Here is a 24,332-nt window from a genome sequence, read left to right on the forward strand (position 1 = left end):
TGCCTCGGAGTCCTGCTCTGAGTTCCTGCCTTTGACTTCACTCAGGATGAACCGCAAAACGTCTGGTGAAATAAATGCTTTTCTCTCCACGTTGCTGTTGGTCACGGTGTTTATCATCGCAACAGAAACGAAACTAGAACACTCACTCCAATGGACTGTGCCCTTGAGCTGTAACCCAGAATAACCTTTTCCTTTCTTAAGACACTCTTGTTAAGTACTGTGCTGCAGGAACGACCTCTGTGGGAGAACTCTGAGTGAAACCCTGGTCCATATATCTGCTGTTTGGTGAACAGAAAAGTCAAAACACTCCTAGAGTCTAGTGCTCTGACACACACTGCCCCGGAAGGCCGGACAGGCACCCATCACACACGCAGAGCCACTGGGTGGCATTCAGAGAGCACATTTATTTACAAAGCGCTTTACAAACATTACCTTACACCTCCCCACAGCCCCCTGTGAGGTAGGTCAGTAGTCATATCTACAGTTTACAGATGGGGAAATTGAGGCACGAAATGGGGGTGTGGCCTACCCCATTATAAAGAGAACTTCCTACCCTCCCATCAAAAAACAAAATAACAACAACAAAGAAAGAAAGCACTGGTCCCCATCCCAAAGCACCCCTTCTTTCTCTGAACTCTGGGAGCTGGCCCCAGCCTTGCTCTACTCCACCCTGATCCAGTGACCACCTCACCAAGAGCCACAGGGACCTCCACCCCAGGGGGCTGTGAGTCAGCCTTGTGGATTGTCACAGGCCCAAGCTGAGCAGGACCGAGCCATGGCGACCTGAAGGCTAGGGAAGAAGGAGCTGAAGTGTATCATTCTGCATATACTGGGCCAGGCAGGGATGGAGCCCAGGAGGGAGGCTCCTGTTGCAGGAAAAGCTCAGAAGCAGGAGGAAAGCATTGTCGAGCAAAGCACCCCTGGGTCTGCAAGGGCAGTGGGATGGAGAAAGGAGCTGCAGGATGCTCAGTGTGTCCCACTGCCAAGACAAGGAGGAGTCCCGGCTTCAGGACTCTCGGGGGCTCAGCCAGCTGGGACTCAGCCCCAGCCAAGCCCCAGTGAGCTTCCGCCACGTGCCAAAGGGACCACACTGGGTGCAAACCTTGGACACTCTCTGCAGATCCTCATTCGTTTCTTGCCAAGGACTGTAATGGAGTGGAAGGTCTAGCCTGGGGTCCCCAGCACTAGCTATTTTGGCCAGTGCCACTGTCCCAGGCCAGCTTCTCGGCACAGTTCTACAGGGCCCTCTGGAGGTGGGGCTGAAACAGTCTTGCAAAGCTCCTCCTTGGTCTGCAGCCTTCCCGTGGGGGTCACCGAGACGGTGCAGCATCCGCTCCTGTGTTCTCCCTGTAGGATTATGGCTGAGCAAAGTTGGGGCCACAGGCCCTCCTCACCAGTCTGGAATGATGGGCCATGCCCTGGGTGTTCACTGGGTGCCCCAGGCCAGGCGCCTGCTATCTCAACTCCAGAGCCTCCAGGTACTCCAGGGCCACATCGTAGCAGAAATGGTATTGATCCTGGGGAAAGAGAGCACCTTGAGCCCTGGCCACCCTCCAGATAAAAGGGAATGAAGAAGACATTCTAACAACCCAGGACTAGAGTGGAAGCTCAAAGTTGGGGACCAGACAAGAGTATGTAGGTTCTGAGAAGCCCTGCGGGGGTCATCTGGGGATCTGAAGTGGCTGAGTCTGGGACATGGCTCCTCACCATGGTCTCCACCATATTGGGCTTGTAGTTCCGGAGCGTTTTGGCAGCAAAGAAAACATCCACCAGGCTGTGACAGCGGATCATTTCCAAGACCGTTGCACAGGCGCAGAAGGTGCCACTGCGGCCACCGCCATTGCTAAAGGAAACACAGAAGAGGTTGGGGGTAGGACCTGGGAGCCCAAAGGGCCAACAGTGCAGATACACAAGCCAAACACAGGCGCTGAACACAGCCCGTGGCCACCGGGCACCCCAGCCTCCTCTTCCCCACTTTCCTCTGTTCCTGTGACCCAACAAAAACCTCCTGGGAAATGGGAGAGTAACTAGCCTCCTGCCTCGGGAGTCTCTCACTAAAGCCGAAGGTGAGCCCTCGGAGGACAGAACCCGAGCTGGTGCTGGGAGGTTCGCAAAGTGCAAGAAGCATGAAAAAGAGGTGAGTGTGACCAGATGTGAGTGAAGACCTGCACTTCTGAATGGAGGTGCACACGTTGCGTGTGTTCATGCATATCCCACTGGCGTAACAGGTATGCTAGATGGGGCCAACAGGATGGCTAAACGGCTGGGAGTGCTTGCCGCTAAGACTGACAGCCTGAGTTCAACCCCCAGGACCTTCATGATGAAATCAAAGAACTGACTCCTGCAGCTCCTGTTGTCCTCTGACCTCCATACATACATGCTGTCATGCAAAAGCACACACGTGGGCACACACGTGTATGTGCACACACACATGCATTAAAGAAGTATAATTTTTAAAAGCTTTTAAAGTATGTGTACAGAGCCAGCAAGATGCCTCAGTGGGTAAAGACACTTGTCACGCAAACCTGGTGACCTGGGTTTGAGCCCCAGAGCCTGGGTAAAGGGAGAAACAGAAATCCAACTCTATGGAGTTGTCCTCTGACCTCTAGACATGGGCTGTGCCACGTGCGTGCCTGCATATCATACACGTGCACACATACAAATGAAGGACAAATGTAAGTATGTTATAATTTTATGGGGTGTGGGATTCTGACAGCCCCTGGAGCCTGGACTCCCTCGTGTTAGCCCTGAGAGCTTTGACAGTCTCTGGTTCCTCACACCCTCACCCTCCCAGGGAGCACTCACAGACCCCAGGGAGCACTCACAGACAATGCACCACGGTGCGCCCATCTCCACTCTCCGCCTGCCACTTGTCCACCTCAGCCAACAGGTGCAGGAAGGCCTTCCTGGAGTCAGGCGTGTCCCGATAAGCAGACCAGCGCAGGAACTGAAAGTGACGAACCAGCAGGTGGCCCTCCTGCAGCTGGGGACACAGAAACCAGGCAGAGAAATGTGAGCATGAAGGTCATAGGAGCCCCCGATGACCTTGAAAGGGTCAGTAGGGGCAGCCCTGGCCGCTCACCCTTGAAGAGTTCTGCACCCGGAACACTCGGGACACCAGATCCTCGTTTGCTGTGCCAGACACAAACTCCACCTCCATGAGGCCATACTGCTGTCTGCCTGGTTCTGGCCAGTACTGCAGGCAGGGCTGGGGCACAGAGAGAAAGCTGAGTACAACAGAGCCAGTCCCCATTCCAATGCCAGCTCTGGGGGTTCCAGCCTGGCTCAGTGCCTGGCTCCAGACTCCCCTGCAGCACCCCTATCCCTCTACCACTCACCCATCAGAACACAAGGACAGCTGCCCAGAGCACTGGCACGGTCGGACTGGTTACAGCAAACTCTTCACCGACAGCGTCATGATCCCCATGGCTAGGTGGCTAGAAACCTCCCCTCTAACATGCTAGCTGCATCCCACACACGTATGTGCGTGGACACCTACATCATGCTACCATCCTCCAGGAAGGGGCAGGCATGGACCCCTCCTATCCCAAACCAACAATGCCTCCTCCTTGCTGTCTGAGCCCGGCTCCAGCTCAGAGACGTGATGGTCCTGACGCTCGAACATGGCTTCATTCCCCACACTGCCCCTGTAGACCACACTAGAGATCGGAGAGGGGCAGAGGAGGCCCCTCCAATATGTGCATATGCACACGTGTGCTTTGCCATAGAGAGGCAACATGGCCTCCCCTAAGTCAAAGAGAAAACAGGAGCCTTGAGTTTGTTTTACCTCCAAAGCCTCAGGGTAAGTAGGAACCACTTCGAAAGCAGAAATTCTCAATGGGATTCCAGGGTTGGGGAGCACAGCACTGCCCACTCCCACTACGTAACCTTGGACAAAGAACCTCCCCTCTGCTGGCCTTAATTCCTTTCTCCCCCGGAAGCCCCTATCCAGAAGCTGCTGTCAACTATAAACAGGATCAAGTGGGCACAACAGTCCCAGGTGCTCACTAAAAGAGGAGCTGAGCGAATTGGTTCCTTGTTTATAGATTAGGGAACCCGGGCCCTGGGAGGGAGTGTGAGAGCAGAGCTGGTGACTTTGCGGACAGCGCCAGGGAACGCACTGAGGCCCTGCAGCCTCACCCAGGCGGAGTTGGACTGGTTAAGCTGGTTGAGCATCACAATGGAGGTGCACCCATAGTCGTAGACCAGCCGCCAGAAGTCGGGTGTGGTACTCTGCAGTGGGTGCAGGGTCACGATGAAGGCGGCGCTCCGTGTGTAGCTCTGCAGAGGAGACGGCACTCAGCAGGACCCTCCGATGGCTCGGAGCAGTGCACCCAGAAGCCAGGACTTGCACATGGGTGACCAGAGACTTTCCTACCGACTGGACCACCCCAAACGGACCCCAGCTGGCCTCTTCACACTGGTGCGTAAGAATCACTCCTCTGGAATGCCAGGTCCACTACACGTGGCTGGAACCAGGTATTCGAGGCTTGAGGGACCCAGGGGAGACCAGCTAGCAGCCCATCCCCACCCATGACTTTTGCTAGCTGGACACTTGGCGTCATCTCTCCAGCCCTCAGGATATAGACAGCACACTGAGGTGAAAGTCGTGGATAGAAAGGAGGTCAGTAAACCCTAGGCTTCCGTGCCAAACTATGATACTCCCTAGAACCCTTCAGCGGGCCCAGACACCCAACTAAGCGGTCCGGTGGGCACACGTACATGCACACGCATGGCACCGGGCTGAGGAATGGTGGCTGTGAATCTCCCCCATGTGCCTCACTTCAGACACAGAGTTTCAGCTCACACCAAGAAGCTCACAGGCAACACCACGTATCCCTCTCACCTCGTGCCTTGTGCTATCCTGCTGAGGGGCTTAGGGCCGGGAACTGGGCCACAAAAAGCCTGCCTCCTTCAGACTAACTCCGGGGCGGGGCCCTCTCCTCCCTATGTGGGGGTCTTCCAGTTTTGTTGAGTCTGGCCTGGCTCTCTTACTTCTCCCTGACTACTCACTGCCCTTGGCTAAGAACCAAGTCCTCTCAGCAATGTGAGTTCTCAGTGCCTTGCTCCTTGACCCCAGGATGGCCTGTCCCTGGTGTGTGTAGGAGGCCAAGTCAGCCTGGCACAGGGCCCAAGACACACACAGCCTACATGGCTACAAGGTAAAGCCATGTTCTCTCCCGTTTTCTGTAACATTTGGTTCTCTGCCTGTCTGGCTCCGGTGCCTCTCTCTCATCTGACTTTGAGAGGGAGTGGAACAGGAGTGAAACTCACAGTCCTTCCTCCTTAGAGGGTGTCATCCCCAGTCCCCAGGCCCCATCACCTATGTCCTGCTTTGCTTGCCCAGTCAAAAAGGTCCCATGAGCCAGGGACAGGGGAGAGGTCCGCTCACAGGTTCGTGGGCCCCAGACCACAATTAGATAAGAACCAGGGGTCAAGTCACAACTGTAGACCAGGTCCTGGAGCCGAGTACAGCCCCATCTCCTCAAAACGGGCTCCTCTAGCTCTGAATATCAGGTGTCAAGTCCTGACCTCAAATCCTCAGGGATCCCCAGCCAAAGTCCTCCTCTCACTCCAGGCTCTGCTGGGACAGGTCCTGCCTGAACTCCATCATCCGGACCCTCACTAAAGCTAACTGTAATAGCAGAAATGGAACATTGAGTATCCAGAACAGAAAACAGAAAGGGGTAAGAAGGTCTCCTATAGGCCCATCCCACTGAATGGGCATCATGAGGGGATGTCCCTCCACTAGAGGCCTTGGCTATGCCCCATCGACTTCAGGGCCCTCCCAGGAGGGGGAGTTCCAGAATGACTGCAGCCTCCGGCTCTCACATCAGTTAGGGCTGCATTGATGTAGTTGTTGGGGTCCCCATCACTGGAGATGAGGAAGGGCAGGCAGCGGTCTGGCGGCAGCACGTCCATGCTACGGTTCTTGTCTCGATTCCGGGGCAGCAGGGCAATGCTACACTCCTCCACGTCCAGCGGCGGTGTGACCGAGTTCAGTGTCTGCAGAGAGAAAGATGGGACTGAGCAGGCCCTTTCAGGGTCTCTTCAAAGGACCTTAACTCTGGTGTACAGGTGGAGAAACTAAGGCCCAGAGAAAACGAAGTTAGGGAGCCAAGCTGCCATCCCCAGGCCACACAGGGCCTAGACTGAGCTTTGGGATGACCGCCTGTCTCCCTGAACCAGTGTGGGCCTGGATAAGTGGCTTACTTTTCTCACTTGTGCCTTTTCCACAGGGCTTCCTGGAAAGCCAAGTCATGCCAGGCATTGTAAACTTGATACGCCAGGGCTCGGGATGCGGGGGCCCAGTGAGGAACAGCGTTAGATTGTCAGTGTTCTCAAAGATGCAAGCCTGAGTCCCATCTCTTCCCAAGAGTCGACCCCAGGCACAAGGCAGAAGCCTCGGTCACAGCTCTGTCTAGACAGAATGTGACCCTGGGCACCTGGCAGAAGTTCAGCCAGGGCTATGACATCTCTCTACACGGAACCTTCGGTTTTGGGATACTGGAGTGTTAGTTTCTCTCTTATTCTTAGGGATGCCTCCCAGGATCCCAAGTCTGTCACGATCCTCAAAGCTGATACCCCTCTCCGGGAATCACCAGCCACATTTCCCAGGTAACCCTATGCTGGCTCCAGAATATGCCATATGGCTGAGGAACTCTGAGTGGAGGGAACTCCCCTCTCCAATCCCTTTGGAGAGCAGCCTGCAGAATGAGAAGCCTAGCCCCACCCAAAACAGACTGCCAGGATCTGGGTCTATCATGAGCTCCTCCTCTAACCCCAGTGCCTGACTTTAAAATAGCTGTGTGAGCCGAGCGGTGGTGGCGCATGCCTTTAATCCCAGCTGTCAGGAGGTAGAGGCAGAGAGGCAGGAGGATTTCTGTGAGTTCCAGGTCAGCCTGGTCTGCAGAGTGAGCTCTAGGACAAGTAAGGCTAGCTCTGTGGGATCTAGGCTAGTGTTTTTCTGGGGCCATTAGGGCAGTGAGGGTGACAGCAGCCTGGCACAGCTGCGGGTCAGGTGTGGGTTCAAGTGTGTGGCCGGAGCCAAGACAGAAGCCAGGCATCATGGTATGGGCCTATAATCCCAGCACTAGGCTGGGGCAGGAGGATTACCCTGAGACTGGGGATCAGCCAGGGCTATATATAAAGATGCTAACTCATAAAAGGGGGTGGGAGGGACAAATTGGGTTGACGGTTCAGTTGCTAAAGTATTTGCCTTGCAAGCATGAGGATCGGAGTTCAACCCCCAGAGCCCACGTTTAATAAATAAAAATAAAAAGCTGGTGCCCCTCCTTGGCCACACAAACCTCTCACCTCAGTAATGGGAGAGAAAGAAATGCAGACCCTCCCCCAGATCCTCAGGACTCACAGGCTGACACACCTACACACACACACACACACACACTCATGCCTACACATACACTCACACACCTACACACACCTACTACACTTGATCTTAGCCAAAAGGCCGAGAAGCGATACACACACCTACATACACACTCATACACCTACACACACACACACTCATGCCTACACACACACACTCACACCTACACACACACTCATACACCTACACACACACACTCATGCCTACACATACACTCACACACCTACACACACTCATACAACCTACACACACACTCATGCCTACACACACACACTCACACCTACACACACACTCATACACCTACACACACTCATGCCTACACACACACACACTCACACCTACACACACACTCATACAACCTACACACACACACTCATGCCTACACATACACTCACACCTACACACACACTCATACAACCTACACACACACACTCATGCCTACACACACACTCACACACCTAACACATATTCACAAACTTACACACACACTCACACACCCAAACTCCACTCCTATACACATACACAACCAACCTTATATATACTCACATAGCCCACTCATATACATATATGTATATATATGTGTATATATATATATATCCACTCCATACACACACACACAGAGCCATGCCCCTGTATACACATACCCAACTTTACACATATACTCCATGTCTCACACCTATGCAGACACTCACACACCCTACCTCTCATCCCCCTACCTGGAACTCTTCCCGAAGCTGGGAGGAGTTACTCTGAGGGTCAATGCGGATCATCTCCCTATAGGTGGCCTTGAACTCATTGACAGGGATGGTGGTCTCCCCACACAGGCAGGCCTCCAGAATCGCATCGTGGATGAAGATGTATTGTTCCTGGAACAGGAGACAGGAATGTAAGAATGAGGCGGCGACTGGAAGCTGAGCTCTGCAGAAGATGAAGGACAAAGAAGGCCAAGGCTGAGTTCAGCCACCACCTCAGCTCATCTCTACTGCACCCCAGGAGCATTCCCGGCAGACCAGCTGAGTGGTGAGGGAGAGTCCAAGCTCCCTGGTACATGTGAATTCCCTCCCTCACTCCCCCGTCCTACCACCCGACTCACCTGCACAACACTGTGAAGTTTGGAGAGACCTAAGAGCCACCCCCATGTACCCCCCCCCAACCCCTACCACATTTGAGATGATCAGGGAAGGAAAGACCTAAGATGCCTTGAAGATGAGTTACTCCAGCTCTGGGCTCCATGAGAGTGACCTAAATGGAGGGGAGAGGTCGGGGTACATGGTCCGAACCTCGGTCTGGATCATGTTGACCCGCCGGGAACAGAGGGTCTTCACGCAGTTGTAAATGTCCACGACCCCCTCACACTCAGCCATGTCCAGCATCACATCCAAGACGATGTAGCAGCCTGTGCGGCCAGTGCCTGCACTGAGGGGAAGGAAAGGCCAGGGCCACATCAGAGCCTCGGGGCAGGGGCTCGAGACCAGGCAGAAGAAAAGGAGAGGGGACCAGGGTGTCTGCCATATCTGTACAACTTAGGGGTTAGGGACACTGACAAGGAGGGGCTGCAGAGCAAAGGCTAGAGCTCTCTGCGATGAGGCAGGGGACACAGTTGGGAGTGGAGAACAAGGTCTGGGGAGGGAAAAGGCAGGAAAGGAATGAGGGACATGGGAGTGAGCATCAAAGACTCAAGGAGATGAGAGTGAGGCTCAGAGTTCAGTCCAAAAGCACACTCTCCCCTGGATACCTCAGACTCCTGCATATCCTTCAAAACCCCACAGACTCATACCCCTGTGGAGCTTCCAACATTTCCAGGCCCCCTTCCAAACCCTCAGAGCAATATGGAGAGCTTCTGCTAAAACACTTGCCACGGGGTCCCTGTTGACGAGGCTATCTCTGTAACTCCCCCGGGAGCCCAGGGAGAGCAGAGCTGTGTTGGACTCATCTTTGAGGTGTGTGCTTAGCATGGGGAGCAGTATTGATGGCGAGGAGGGTTGGGAAGGATGCCACCAAGGTTCCGGCTTTAATATGGCGCCATGGAAACATTAAGGCATCACTGGAGACGACCCGGCTCAATCACAGGAGCACTTTGGAAGACCTGGGCGGCATCCGCTGGGGCTTAACGTTCACAAACAGCCATTCTGTCCATACACAAGGTCCACAGCAACGTGAGTGCACTTCCTATCAAGAAGCCACACCTCAGAGCATCCTTAGCTGCCATTTTCTTCTAGCACCATCATTTCTGGTGCCTAGCAACAGTAGGTGGACAGATGCATCCTGGGATGTGATGCTGTGTGGACGGACCTCATACTCTAAGATGAGGGAAGAAAGTCACACCGCAGAGAGCTCACGCTGGGGGACCTAATTCACACCAAGTTCTGGGAACCAGGAGCAGTCCAGAACCTGTGCGTGCAGTACTCTGTGCGTGCGTGCGTGCGTGCGTGCGTGCGTGCGTGCGTGCGTGCGTGCGTGTGTGTTGTGTACAAATATGTCGGAAGTTGGAGATCAACATCAAGTGTCATTTCTTGGGAACACACTGTTCCTTCTGAGACAGGGTCTCCCCTGGGTCCTGAGGCGTCGGATTAGGCCAGGTCTGCTGGCCAGTGAGGGGCAGGGATTTCCAATCTTTGTCTCCCCAAGGCCGAGACTACAAGCACATGCCCCCACACCCAGCTTTTTATACAGGTGCTGGGGATCAAACCTAGGCAAACAGTTCAGTCAGCCATCTCCCAACCCCGTGCCGTGTCTCGAAATCTGAGATTAAGCTAGTGGCTCAGTTAATGAACACTCGTCGTTTGGGATATAAATTACACTCTGCGTTATGGACTGCCTGTATTGATTAGAATTCATCCTTAAAAGATGCTGTCTTGGGGCTGGAGAGATGGCTCAGTGGTTAAGAGCATTGATTGCTCTTCCAGAGGTCCTGAGTTCAAATCCCAGCAACCACATGGTGGCTCACAGCCATCTGTAATGGGATCTGATGCCCTCTTCTGGGATGCAGGCCTACACACAGATAGAGCACTCATATACATAAATAAATCTTCTTAAAAATCCAATCGGGATTGGGCTTGAAGTCTCCAGGATTCCTCAGCTCTGGTAAAGGGGTTCTGTGGGTACCAATCTTCGGGGAAACATTCTCTCCTATCATCTGTCCCCAAGCCCAGAACTCCTTAGGGACCGTGAACCCACACCACTCCAGCCCAGCTCCGGGCAACCCGGCCCCTCCCCTTGGGATCTCCAGTGTCCTCACCTGCAGTGAATGACAACAGGCCCAGCATCAGGTGGAGTGGAAGCCTTCACGCGCCGGATGAAGGCCAGCAGCCCCGTGGCATGGTAGGGAACACCATGCTCTGGCCACGCTGTGAAGTGGAATTGGCGGACCTCATGCCGGGCTGAGTAACCTCTCTGTGGAAAGCACAGCAGTGACAGTCAGCAGCCACTAGACACCTGCTGTATGCCAGGGTTTGGCAAGGCGGATAGCAACGTCCATTGTACAGGTGGGGAAATGAAGGCCCAATGAAGACCATCCCCTCTGCCAACGCTGAACAAGTGCACACACTCTGCATTTGGGCTGAGTCCACCAGATGCTTAAAGCTATGCTATCCAACACCCACCTTGGGTTGTGCGAACAGAAGAGAGCATTGTGAACCAAAGTTGTCATGTTTGCAAAGCCAGTACGACTACCTACCCACTGAGACATCTCGCCAGCCATCCTCTGAGGATTTTACAGAATAATTAAGTGGGACTGTAAATCCCGATCTAAGAGGAAACCCTCTGATCCTCGTTTTTCTCATCTGCACAATGGTTCTGACGGCAAACCTGTGTCCAGAGCTTCCTAGAGCTAAGACAATGTGTGTAGGGGGCTCACAGCACAGTGTCCCACACAGCAAGGAACAACACAGGACGGTCATCAGACCTTCTTCGTTGTATTGGAGGCCCACGGGAGACCAGCAGGAGACCATCCCTCAACCATACTCCCAGCAAGAAGGGCTTGCTTGCCACACACACACACACACACACACACACACACACACACACACCCCTTATGCTTTCCAGACTGGGGCAATGGAGGCTCTACCTGGAAGAGGTGTGAAGGAGACTCACCCGCTCCAGGGCAAAGGTGCGCACCACGTACTCAGCCAGTGTCTCTGTCTTTACCAGCGTGATCTTGATGTCCCCATACATGTCTGAGTCCTCGGGCCAGTATCGAGAGCACTTTACCTGGGGCCCCCAGAGCACAGGGTTCACTAGGCTCTTAGTCAACCATGAGGCCCACCCTGCCCCCAGAGTGACCCCCAACCCCGCTTACCCTGCCCACCTCTACCAGCTTGCTGATCATGACGACGCTCACACACTGCTCCTGCCACACCATGCGCCAGAAGTCGTAGATCATCTCAGGCTTTGGCCCTGGGGGCGCAGAGGGTGCCTGTCCCTGAGCAAGGTCTCCCACAGCCAGCATACCGGGATGCCCAGTGGTATCCCCCCCTTGCTGGGAGGCTCCCAGGACCCGAGCTCAATGGGGGGCTTCTCACTCACACCAATATACCCTACCAAACACAGCTTCGTGCCTGCAGGGCCCGAGAGCGGGCAATAGTAGGGCAGAACCAGGCTAGAGAGCTGGGTGTGCTGAGCAAGCCCCCAAGAGAGGTGGAGAGAGGCAGTAACAGAAAAGAGACAAGACTAGAAGGGACCCAGGTGGCCAGTCGGACCAAGAGGCACGCTTCGTAAGGGTGAGGATGGGCCTGACCAGCCCTTGCACATGCACCAGAGATACACACGGCCAGGTTGCTGGGATGGATTGGTCATACTGGGAGACACAGACAGAGGATAAAAGCTACAGTTAGATGCAAGAGACCCAGGCAGGCAGTGTGGCTGGAAAGACAGACAGATGGGGAGGCAGACAGGGAGCAGAGCAGGTCAGCAGGGAAGACAGGCAAGCAGGCAGGCAGGCAGTAGATATTCCAGATCACGAGAGAGTGTCAAGGTTGAGGGGCAGGTACCTTGAGTGGCTATGAAGTGGTTTGACCTGTGGTAGCCCTGGAACAGGAGAATGGGATGCAGTGAATGCGGAGGGAGCAGACGTCTGTTCCCTCAGACAGCCCCCCATCACCCTCCTTCCAGGAGCGGCATCCTGCAGAAACTCCCGCCCTCATGCCTCTGGACGAGGGTGTGACCTTGTCCTTCCAGTCCCAAAGCAGAGACAATTGAAGCTCACACACCAGGGTCTCCCTATGGAACCTCGGGGAGGATGGTCCTCTGTGAGCTCTCAAAGCAGAGCAGAGCGGTTATCTGCTAACAACATGACTGTGGCTTGGAGACATACGAAGCCCAGGATGACGCTGCCCGGCTCCCAAAGTCCCAGAAACATAATCTACCCCAAGCTCCGGATATGGGAAGAGCCAGTGGTTGGCAGAATCCCCAGTTTCTGTCAGGGTATGGGGAATGGACGGTGCGCTTCCCAAGGACCTCAGCTACCCAGAGCATCTGTGGCTGGCATGGGGGAGTGAGAGGGGCCTGTGCGTAAAGAGGGTTTGAAGTTGGGCCCTTGGATGAAATTACTGATAATGAAGACTATCCCTGAGACCGGGTGATGGCCCCTTGTTTTCTAAATGTTACTGTCTATTTCCCATGAAAGAGAAGCCAAGAGCTATCCCATCCTCCATCCCAGAACCCTCAGCGCAACCATCAGTGAGCTGAAGTAGCAGCAGGACGGACGGAGTCATAGTGATGGCCCCATACTGTTCTAAGCACTACCTTCTATCTTATGTGAAAGAGAAGACAAAAGCTACCTCATTCTCTATCCCCAGAGCTCTCGGGTCATGAAGCATCAAAGCTACAATGACCCTAAGGTCCCTCCCAAGGCTTCATCTTTCTGGGACAAGAGCCAGCCAGGAAGCCAGTCGCAGAGGCTGTGTCAAGTTTACAAAGCACAACGGAGGCAGGTGTAAGAGAAAACCAAGAGGTTGGGGATTTAGCTCAGTGGTAGAGCACAAGGCCCTGGGTTCGGTCCTCAGCTCCGGGGGGTGGGGGGGACCACACGACAAAGCTCCGTCCCTGGGCCTCAACGAAGCTCCCTGTAATTCCTCTGGACCCCTGGGCTCCAGAACCCAAAGGGCCCTGGAGCCTTACTGCCAGGGTCAATCCCAGCCACCCTCAAGCAAATGCCCTCTCCTTGGCCTCCATCTCCTCTTGTACTCGGTAGATCATGACAAGATTTCCCTCCCGGGGACGTGAGGGCCCAAACAGTAATGGAGTTAAGTGCTGTCACTGGGCCAAGCATAAAGCAGGACCACGAGTAGTTGTTATTTTTAACCATGTTTCAAAGGTCTCTAAAGTGGCACACAAGCCTTTAATCCCAGCACTCGGGAGGCAAAAGCGAAGTGGGGTGGGGAAACAGCTGGGCCTCTAGGTGACCCCCCTAAGTGTTGGTTTCTAATGGACCTGGGTCCCTGTTGGCAGGTTCCGACAAGTCTCAGCACTTATTAATCAGTATAAATGGAGCAATGGAACGCAATTAAAACTGATCAAATGCGCTGAGAATGAGATTCAGGGGTAGTGCGCTTAGCACGTGGGAGACCCTGGAAACAAAAACCATAGATCCCAATGATTAGATGTTATAAAATTAGACCCAGCACAAACAGGACAGCAGTTTGGCATCATGGGTACACAGGGACCCCTGGGATAATGTCGAAGACCCACTTGGGCCCAGAGGATGTGGGTGGACCTGGATCGTGCATTTCTGGCCAGTTCCTTGGCAGAGCCTCAGACAGAGGAGTAGCCAGCAAGGCTGGACCTTTCTAAGCCTCTGTTGCCTCCTGTGACTGGAAGATGACGGCTAGGCAGCCTCATGGTTGCCTGGGTTAAAGCCAAAACCCCTTCAAAGTGACTAACTATGAAAACCTATGAAAAACCTACGGGGGCGGGGGGAACCCTGCAAATACCTCCAGAGTTGCTCTGCCCTGAGTACAGCAGCTTATCTAAGAGCCAAGCAGCTTTCTCCACAGCAGGTCAGAAGTCAGAAGGACAGGCTCACTGCCTAGCAAGTAGCTGAGCTTGAAACAGGTTACCCCGAACTGCCTGGGCCCCTGTTCCCAATTTGCCTAAGTTCTGTCTCAACCCAGGTTCGTCATTGGATTCAGAGCCCTGCACCTTCACTCTCACCCAACCTGGGCCCCTTCCAGGATCCTAGTCTTTCTTCATTTGAAAAATCATGTTTTGGAGAAAGTCTGGCCCAGGGTCATCCAATCTGCCTTGTCACACAGGCTTATTTGTTTTCTTTTAACATTTATAACATATGTGCATGCGTGTATGCCTGCGTGAGTTCATGTTCACCATGTGCATGCAGGAACAGCAGCAGCCAGAAGAGGGTGTCAGATGCCCTAGAGCTGGAAACACAGATGGTTGTGAGCCGCCCGTGGGTTAAACTCAGACCCCACCCCCACCCCCAGCCAGAGCAGCCAGTGCTCTAACCACTGAACACCTTTCCACTCCCACGAGCAAACATGAGCACAGAACTTGCAATTTCTACATGCTCACTTTAAAAAAAAAAACATTATTATGTTTTTTACTGGGAGGGGCACGTATGTGGACAAGTGTCACCACATGTGTGTGTTGTCAGATGACAGCCTCCAGGACTCAGTTCCTCCCTTCTTAAAAGATACCTCATGACAGACGCATAGAAGTTTTGCTATGCATGTGTGTATACTATGTGTGTTCATGTGTATGTGTATACCTGTGGGCAGGTGTGTGTGGGGTGCACCTGAAGGGAGGGTACATGTGTGCACATGTTTAAAACCAGGCAACAACCTCAAGTAGCATGCTCGCTCGGGAGAGCTGTCCATCTCCTTGGAGACCGGATCTCTCTTTGGCATGACTCTTCATGATTAAGCTAAGCTGGGCTAGTCAGCCGGAAGATCCACCTGGCTCTACCTCTCCAGTGCTGGGGTTATAAGAATGAACTCCCCACATGGGTTCTGGGAATTGAACTTGGGTCTTCACACTTGCAAAGGAAGCATTTACCAACTCGGTCATCCCCAAACCCCTACAAATATAAGTTTTAAGTGATCACATCTTGAAGTAAAGATTGCCTTGTACACATCCACTTTAGGGAGTAGCACCCAGGACGCCAGGACCTCACAACCCAAGAAGCATCACCGGGTGTGAGGACCACACCGCTAAGCCCTTGCTGGAGTCTGTGCAGGTGGTGCTGGGGAGAGTAGAATGATAATACTGGTTTGTGGCCTTCCACGTGTCATTTACCTTTCTCAGACTAATGTCATCTGCGAACGGTCCTTTGCACAATTAAACAATGCACTCTAGGTGCCTGGCACTTGGCAGGTGCCGACGGGCGGTTACAGGATTGCTCCCTGCATCTGGGTTAGCATTTAGCCCAGTGAGGCCTTCTAAGGGTATTTCTTAGGGGTCTGGCAGAAGGGAACCAAATGGGTGAGATTCAAAGGCAAGTGGGTTACCACAGAGAATTAGTGATTCTAAAGCCAATAAGGGCCTGTATTCATCACAGCCCACAGGGGGCGCTAGGACTCAGCACATCCGCTGTCTTGTGTGAACCTAATAGGCCTTTTACATTTGAGAATTTTACAAACCAACTGTGTGACTGTACTCAGAATAAGAGGCGCGTCTGGGATAATTGGCTGTCCCTGCCAAATGAGACTGGGCGGGGGTGGGGGGACCCTTCACTTCTTGTGTTAGTCTCTCCATGTCGTCTGGAAGTCTGATAACGAACAGAATTCTAGCAATGATTAAAAAAAAAGAAAGAAATATCTCTTTTTAAGGAGATAAAATGGAAAATGTACCCACAAAATAGCAGAGAATACCAGTCATTAAACAGTTTGAAATATAATCCTAGCATTCGGGAGGCTGAGGCAAAAGATTGCTGTGAATTTGAGTCCAGCTTCAGATACATAGTTCCAAGCCAGCCTAGCTACAGAGAGAGACTCCATCTCGAAAAATCAAAATTAATGATGATGATTATGAATAAGATGGCTAAATTAATTAGGGTTTCCCTTTCTTCCTTCCTTCCTTTCTTTCTTTTTTCTTTCATTTTTTGTTTTGTTTCCTTACTTTTTGAGACAAGTCTCTCTACATAGCCCTTGGCTGTCCTGGAACTTGATCTGTAGACCAGGCTGGCCTCCTACTCAGAGATCCACCTGCCCCTGCCTCCTAAGGCTAGGATTAAAGGGGTGGCCACTGTACCCAGTTTTTATATGATGCTGGGTCTCATTCACACTTGGCCAGCACTCCACTAACTGAGTTGTCCTCAGCCCTTTTTAATTCCCCCAAAGGGCAGGAGATATTACAATTTTTAAACTGATATTCAAATTAATTTGGGGGGGTGCGGAAGCACATCCAAACTGGGGCTAAATGGAGGGCAAAATGATTGGGATTGAGCTTTAAGCAAACTGACCGCAAAAGGATTTGAACACTAGGGAGATGAATTTAAAGAGGACTGACCCAGGCCTGTCAGAAGATCTCAGCCTCTCAGTAGTGGAGACAAGGCCACAGAGGGCAGCTTCCCCACTACACATACCAAGAGCTCTGCAGAAGGCACAGAGGTGGGGAAGCTCACAGGAGGCCGAAGGTGACAGCAGTGACCAGCACCCCAATATAGCTGCTTTTGTGGAGAGAGCTAAGGGTGGCAGGGAATGTCTCCCAGCAGGGAGACAGAGTCTTTAGCTGTGGCAGCCCCTGGCAGACGCTGGAATGGGTGGCTGGTGTTTGGTGCCAGGAGAAGGGAAGGAGGGAAAGAGAAAGAGACAGACAGACAGACAGAGCCTGTGAGAGAACCCAGGACACAGCCAGTCTACCAGACAGGAGGAGGAAGAGGAGGAAGAAGAGGAGGAAGAGGAGGAGAAGGAAGAAGAGGAAGAGGAGGAGGAAGAGGAGGAGGAAGAGGAAGAGGAAGAAGAAGAAGAGGAGGAAGAGGAGGAGGAGGAGGAGGAGGAGGAGGGAGAGATACTTACTTGTCGGTTTATCCGAATCTTAATGATTCCAGTGAGGGAACAGAACAAAGCAAAAGAGACAGATGTTAGGCCAGAGGTGAGTGGAAGTGGGTGGGGCACAGGAGAGGCCAGAAAGGGTGGTGTGAGCTGGCAGGCAGAACAGAGGAGACCAGAGAGAGGGATAGGCATGTCCCTGCCAGGGCCCGAGAGAAACCAACCAGATGGAACCCCAATGAGAAAGGTCCACTGTCCCCATGCTGCCCAAGCCTGTGAGGCCAGGCCTGGCTCTTACCCCAGGCAAGGAACAGGATGGGGGCAGGGAGAAGGCAAAGGATCTGGGAAGCGGGGGTGGTGCACTCAACTCCAGGAGAAAGATGGGAGAGACTTCTCCAGAGATCCTGACGACCTCAGCCCTGGTAAACTGTGGCTTCCTCCTGGGCCTTCGACTTCCCTGTTGGTACCTGAGTGTCCCTCCCCTTCCTCTGCGACTACAGCCTAACAAGCCACTAACTGGCTATGTGACACCTTTCTGCTTGCCTATGTGTTCCCAGCTAATCTGAAATGAATTTCTTGCATATTTCCTTGGGTGTTAACCTGTTTCCCCTACTAGAATCTATGTATCACTTAAAAAAAAAAAAGTAATGGTCACGGGTCTGTGTTCTCAGCTCTAGCCTGGTGCCTGGGTGCGGTGAACGCATTTCCTGCACAATTAAAAGATGCTCCTTCAATCTCAGCTTGCTGCACGAAATGCAGTCGAGGCCCTGGGCCTTGCCCAGTTCCCATCAACACCCCCATCCACCCCTGGGGAACCTGCCTTCTCTTTGTCCCTCCCCTCAGTCCAGCCAGATCCAATATCAGGACAGTCAAATGGTCAGCAGCAGAGACTGAGGGGACAGCCAAGCTGGGGCTTGCGTCTTTTCTTTACTGGTCTAACTGTGTGACCCAGAACTGGTAGCTTCGCCTCTCTGACCTCCAGCTTCCTCTCCTGTAAGGTGAGGTCACGTAATACAGGGTGAGTTATATGAAATGTGAGATTGCATAGAAAGTCTTTGATCGCTGTGCTGGCACACAGTATGTGCTCAGTAAACACACCTCGCTATATCTGAAGGATCGCATGTCAAGTCAAAGCCAAATCCTGATGGCCCTGGGAGCTGGCCCAAGCCCTTAGCCTGACACCCAAGGCCTTTACCATTTAGTCCTGCATAACCTCTTCAGTTTCACTACAGAAACCATGAGAATCCCTCCTCCAATCTCTCGGCCCCTTGCTGAGGCAGCTCCCACCCCTCAGTCACCCTGTCTGCTCCCAGACCTTGTTCTACCTCCACATTGGGTGAGCACAGCCCTCGGGGTGTTTCCCTGAAGGTCAACACCTACCCTCAGCTCCCCATTCTGAGTTCCCTGGCACCAAATGCAACTCAGCAACTCAGATCCTCCTTTATTCTCTGGTAGGTTTCTGCCCTGCCAATCCTGGTGGGACAGGGACAGATGAGGAGAAAGGGCGGGGCTGGGCACTCACGTCTATGTAGTTGGCAGAGATGTAGTCGGCATCAGGGTCTCCCAGCATCGGGTGCAGCTTCACTCGGTGTCGGTCATCTGTGGACAGAGCAGCAGAGAGCGCTGTGCCACACACAGCCTGGAGGAGATCTCCTGGAGACTAGGGGAAGGGTCAACAGGAATGCCAGGTGACCTTTACAAGGGCTCAGAGCTGACCAATGAACTCCGAACACCATGAGGATGGGCCGAGGGTTAGAGTCTAGGTGTGGAGCTGAGGAAGAGGAGCAGCGATTCTCTGTGTGACCTTCAGCTGAGGTCTCGTCCTCCCAAACTTGTTCCCTCATCTCTAAGATCCTGTCAATCACAGCAGCCAGGGTGCTATGGCTGGTCATGCTTCCCCTTCCTCACTTCCTCCTGTCGCTGTGAGTTCCGGCCCCTTCCCCGGAACTCACAGGCAGACACTGGCTCCTGCCGGCCGCTCTTCAGCTTGTCTTTCTTCTTGGTGGCATCCCAGCCTTCAAAGAAACTCTGCCAAAGGGAGAGTGGTAGTCAGTGGGGGAGAGAGACCCCAAGACTCCCGGGACCCCTCCCCACAAGGGGAAGGACGAAGGCAGGGTGGGAGTAGGGCACCATAATCGTCAGGTGTGTGTAGAGGGAAGGGAAAGATGAGCCAAAGGGAGGTCAGAGTTCACAGAGGTGAGGATACAGAACCCTGAGTTTGAACTGGGAAGAGAGGAAAGATTAAATGATCAAGATCAAGGTTGAGATTAAGTTTAAGTGGAGGTAGCGCTGGTGTCCAGACAAGAGTGACTGGAATCCAATCAGATGAAGGTCGGGAGTTAATAATGTCAGACCGGGATTAGGTCAAGGTCAGCATTGATGGGACTCCAACCCGAGGCAGGGTAAGACTTGTTCGTGATCAGGGTGGAGATGAGATGGAACAGTGAACAGTCAGACAGTCTAAGCTTGAAGTACCGGTCAGAGTCAAGGTCAAAGTGTTAGGTCGCCTTGGGGACTGTCAGCGTACGGGTCCAGCCAGGGCTGGCCTGAGAGTTTCCTCCACAGTGAGGGGAGCGGGCCGGGCGCACCTCGTACTCCTGCTTGAAGCCGTAGCCCTCGGCTGTCTTCATCTGGTTGATGTGCTGCAGCAGGTCAGCCACTCGTACTGCAGGGTGAAGCTGCCCTGTGTGATACGGGGAGCCCTTCCGGCCACAGGGTCGCCGAGGAGAGCCCCCCAGGAGGCTACTGGCCTCAGTGACCCCACTGCTTCTCTGGTCTCCTGCGGGAAGGGAAAGGGGCCCTCACATATTTGCATACTCCACAGCCCCTAGAGCCAGGGAGCACAGCCAACATGGAGGGCCAATGGATCATTCCTTGGCGTCAAGCTTAGCATGCCGCCCCGATGAGCCCCGCCAGTGTTTCCCTTCTGCATCTTAGGTTTCCCATTCACAAAATAAGCCGGTCAGCTGAGGTGACCCAAGGGCCCTCGTGGCTCCATCGCCCTGTGATGCCACGGCAACTTCACACCACCCTGCCAGGTTTTGCTGTTCGACCTGCACAGGCAGCATTCGCAGAGCCCTGGACATGACCACCGCATCCCCCCTTCTAGAGAACAATCTGGAACATTGGCAACTCCCAGCAATCACCCCATTCAAAGTCGAGCAATGTAAAATTAGCTTGCGCAGACACCCCCTCCACCAACAATGCCAGGCACCTCATAGAGTGTTTCTCCTGAGCCAACATTTCTATTGTCAGCAGAGGCAGTGGCCCAGACAAGGGGACTCCACAGACCCCAGACCTTGCCAGACAGACACACTGCCTCCCTAGCATTCAGAATCAGCATCCCCGAGGTGATCCCACCCCGGTTCCAGAGTTAGGATTTAAGACTGAGGAAAGCAGCCACTGTTTCTCCTACCTGGAGCTTCCCTCACTGTGTGTCTCCTACCTCCTCTCAGCAAAGGCTACATGGCTGACTGGAGACCTGTCCTTTACATTTCTCACCGGCCTGGCCTGGAAGGGATCTCTAGCCGGTGCCTGTTCTTCCCTCCCTGGGCCCGATGCTGCATGCTGATCCCTCAATACCCTTCTCTCCTGGCCTTTAAGCTACGAGAACTCATATGTATCCTCCATGACTCAGCCAGAATGCCCCCCCCCAGAGGCCTTCTCCAGTGTGGACCTATGCTCCTCTAGGAACTCCCCAGAATCCAGTCAAATCAGGGAGACCACCCCTCAGAGCCCTATGCCAAGGTCTGCAGACTGTTTCCAGGCAGGACCTCAAGGCCATGGCAGCGACTTCCTATTTTGCCATTCCTTCTCTCAGCAGCCTTAGTCCTAACATGTGTCCAGCTTAACAGAGAACAAGCGTCTCCTGTGTTTGATCCTGGTGGCTGACAGCCGGAGAACTGGTCAGTTACCAGTTCACCACGTAGTCAGAGGCTCCACACCCTTAATCTTACAGACGGGGAAGCTGAGATCCAAAGAGGAAAGACAGGACTCATGTCATACTGGTAAGTATGGTAAATATGCATGATGCATGTGCACACAAACACATACACATACGCACATACATACTTCATGTGCATGAGCATTTACACACATACATGTACATGGACACATGGATACTTCCACACACATGTATACACATGTGGAGTGCTCACACACATGTATACAGGCACATGTGAACACTTACACATACACACACATTTGCAGGCTTACATGAACATACAACTGCACATATGAACACCTATATACACACAAACACGTTAAGCAAACACGTAAGTTAGATAGAGGAGGAGATCTGTGTTTAAAGGAGTCTGTCCAGTTCTGACGTAAACAAAAATAAGTATGTGTCTTCCCTATGAGACCTCTCAGGGCTTCCAGCATGTCTGCGTGCATTTGAAATATTCAAGAGATGAATGGAAGGAAGGCCGCTTCCCATCTCTCGCCAAGCACGGCTCTTTGTGTTTTATGAAAAGTCCTCAGGGGGCTGACAGAGGCTCTGGAGTTAGGCAGATCTCAGATCAAATCCCAGTTCTGCATATGACCTTGAGGAGGCTACTCAGTCTGTCTGAACGTCCACTTCCACATGTCAAATGAAGTAAAAACTGATTCCGCTCAACATGGTGATGTGTTTGTTAAATAAGACGCCATCTTCGAGGCATTTAGAGCCTGGCACCAGGCAGTGCCACCCATGGCAATTGCTGGCATTGTTAGCCGTTTCCAGGAAAGGGAGTCTCTGAGTCCCCAAAAGCCAGGGCAGCTGGCTAACTGAACACCTGGTCCTTCTCCATCATGAGACACTGGCCCAGCCTGCAAAACTGGTTCCAAGAAGCAGCCACAACTACACAAGTGGACAACGCAGGAGACTTCAAGAAGGGCTCCCGGGGCTGGGGAGATGGCTCAGCCAGCAAAGCACTTGCTACACAAACCATGTGGACCCGAGTTCAATCCACAGCAATTGAGTTAAAAATCCAGGCATGGGGGTTGGGGATTTAGCTCAGTTGTAGAGCGCTTGCCTAGGAAGCGCAAGGCCCTGGGTTTGGTCCCCAGCTCCGAAAAAAAAGAACCAAAAAAAAAATAAAAATCCAGGCATGAAGGCATGCACTGTGAGGCAGAGACAGTGGGATCCCTGGTGACTCAGCGGCCAAACAGTATAGCCTAATAGTGATCTACAGACAGGGTCAGCGATAGACCTCTCAGGAAGTGAGTAACTGAAGAAGACACCTGATGTCAACCTCTGGCCTCCAAATGCAGATATACACACACATTACACATGCAAACACACATATACACAAATATACACACACATATAGACACATACACACAAATTCACATGCACATGTATATGCACAAATACACACACACATGTAGACAGACAGACACACATGCAAGCACGTGCACACACACATACACACACACACACACACACACACACACACACACACAGGCATACACAAAAAATTTCTCCTGGCTCAAAGAACTCAGACCATCAAGGAGACTGGGAGCTCAGGGGTTGCTGCAGACACAGAGCCAATGGCTCACTAAGTGATCACCAGGTAGGAAGAGACTCAAGCAAGAGTGACAGGAGATTGACAGCTCATCCACAGAGCCTAATCAGCCCACATGATGAGCAGGCACATAGGTGTAGTCCATTTCTGATGACCAAGGACCAGGCTGAAACCCGGATGCGAAGCCAAAGCCGAATCCAGGCACCTACCTTACAGCTGAGCCCTAGAACAACGCAGAATATTCTACAAATGGCCCCAGGGAGAGGATGGGATCCTGTGCCAGGTCCCCATGATGTGGGATTAGAGAAGCACTTCCTACCCCATCCCAAGCTCCGCCCCAAGGATCAACCCACTCACCCACCAGCCAGTTGGTTGTTACTCAGGGACTGGGAAGAGGGCTCCATGGGTAAAGCCGGCCTTGGAGGCACGATTCCCACATAAAAGTCGGGTATGGAAGCCTATACCTATAAATCCAGTGCAGGGAGTGGGGTGGGTGGAGATGGGCTGCAGTCCTGGTGAGGAGGAAGAGGGAGCAAGTCGGCATGGGCAGGCAACACCTCTATTCCTGGTGGCCTGGTGTGTGTGGTTCTCCACTGCACCCTTCGCACACAGAGGGACTAAATCTAGTGCAACGCCCAAAATAAACTATTCCTACTGAAGTTACTTTAATAAGAGCACTGAGAAGATCTAATAGATACAATGTGGTTTTCTGTTGTAAACCAAAATTGGGTCTCTGATATCTGGAAAATATGAGAAAGGGGAGGCTATCCAACAGGCAGTAGATGAAGCACAAGGAGGTTTTCCAGAGGTCGTAACCTGGAGTCACTGGAAGGGAAGAGTCACCCTGGCTTATACAAGGACTTTGAGGCCAGCCGGGACCACCTGAGACCTACCTCAGCAATGAATAAATGAGCAAACAAACACCAAAAAATGAAGAAAAAGAGGGCTCAGAGAGGGGAAATCACTTGCCCGGGTCAAATAGTGAAAGGTAGCAGAGCCATGATTTGGGCACACATCTTTGTGTGTGCTGCATGGGGCTGGGGGTGGGACTAAGCCTCCTTGTATGACCAAGGGTTGACTCCTCCCTTCCCCCCATCCAAATGCTAGAGGGGCTACAGGAGGAATCAGCACCCCCTGTATATGCAATGCTCTCTGCAGAAGCTTCCGTCACATCAGGTGGGCCCTTCAGCCACCCACTGGGGCCACAACCACAGCCCTACCTTTCCCTCTTTTTACATGAAGGTTGATAATCACTAAGCGATGTTCACAGAGTTCACAGAGGCAGAGGACGAACAGAAAACGTATACATTGGCCTTGAAAACTCACATGAGGGGCTGGGGATTTAGCTCAGTGGTAGAGCGCTTGCCTAGGAAGCGCAAGGCCCTGGGTTCGGTCCCCAGCTCCGGAAAAAAAGAACCAAAAGAAAGAAAGAAAGAAAGAAAGAAAGAAAGAAAGAAAGAAAGAAAGAAAGAAAGAAAGCTCACATGAAACAGA

General features: G+C 52.8%; 1 protein-coding gene across 16 annotated transcripts in view; it reads right to left on the reverse strand.

Annotated features, from left to right (window-relative positions):
* Positions 1 to 380: 380 nt before the first annotated feature.
* Positions 381 to 24,332, reverse strand: part of Ptpru (protein tyrosine phosphatase, receptor type, U) — a 74,321-nt gene continuing 50,369 nt past the window's right edge. For 4 of the 16 annotated variants that reach the window (XM_087660120.1, XM_087660116.1, XM_087660118.1 and 1 more), the window contains 16 exons: positions 19,920 to 20,110; positions 19,284 to 19,359; positions 18,854 to 18,930; positions 17,359 to 17,376; positions 12,379 to 12,415; positions 11,688 to 11,785; positions 11,483 to 11,599; positions 10,629 to 10,783; positions 8,671 to 8,806; positions 8,107 to 8,256; positions 5,833 to 6,006; positions 4,141 to 4,281; positions 3,083 to 3,208; positions 2,826 to 2,983; positions 1,708 to 1,843; positions 385 to 1,517 (listed from right to left, as the gene is read on the reverse strand). In XM_087660120.1, coding sequence (XP_087516246.1) covers positions 1,455 to 1,517; positions 1,708 to 1,843; positions 2,826 to 2,983; positions 3,083 to 3,208; positions 4,141 to 4,281; positions 5,833 to 6,006; positions 8,107 to 8,256; positions 8,671 to 8,806; positions 10,629 to 10,783; positions 11,483 to 11,599; positions 11,688 to 11,785; positions 12,379 to 12,415; positions 17,359 to 17,376; positions 18,854 to 18,930; positions 19,284 to 19,359; positions 19,920 to 20,110 — 1,853 coding nt within the window. In that variant the 3' untranslated portion in view covers positions 385 to 1,454. 16 annotated transcript variants of the gene reach the window in all.

Source organism: Rattus norvegicus, chromosome 5 (assembly GCF_021556685.1).
Source record: "Rattus norvegicus strain SHRSP/BbbUtx chromosome 5, alternate assembly SHRSP_T2T, whole genome shotgun sequence".
In the NCBI taxonomy this organism is placed as follows: domain Eukaryota; kingdom Metazoa; phylum Chordata; class Mammalia; order Rodentia; family Muridae; genus Rattus; species Rattus norvegicus.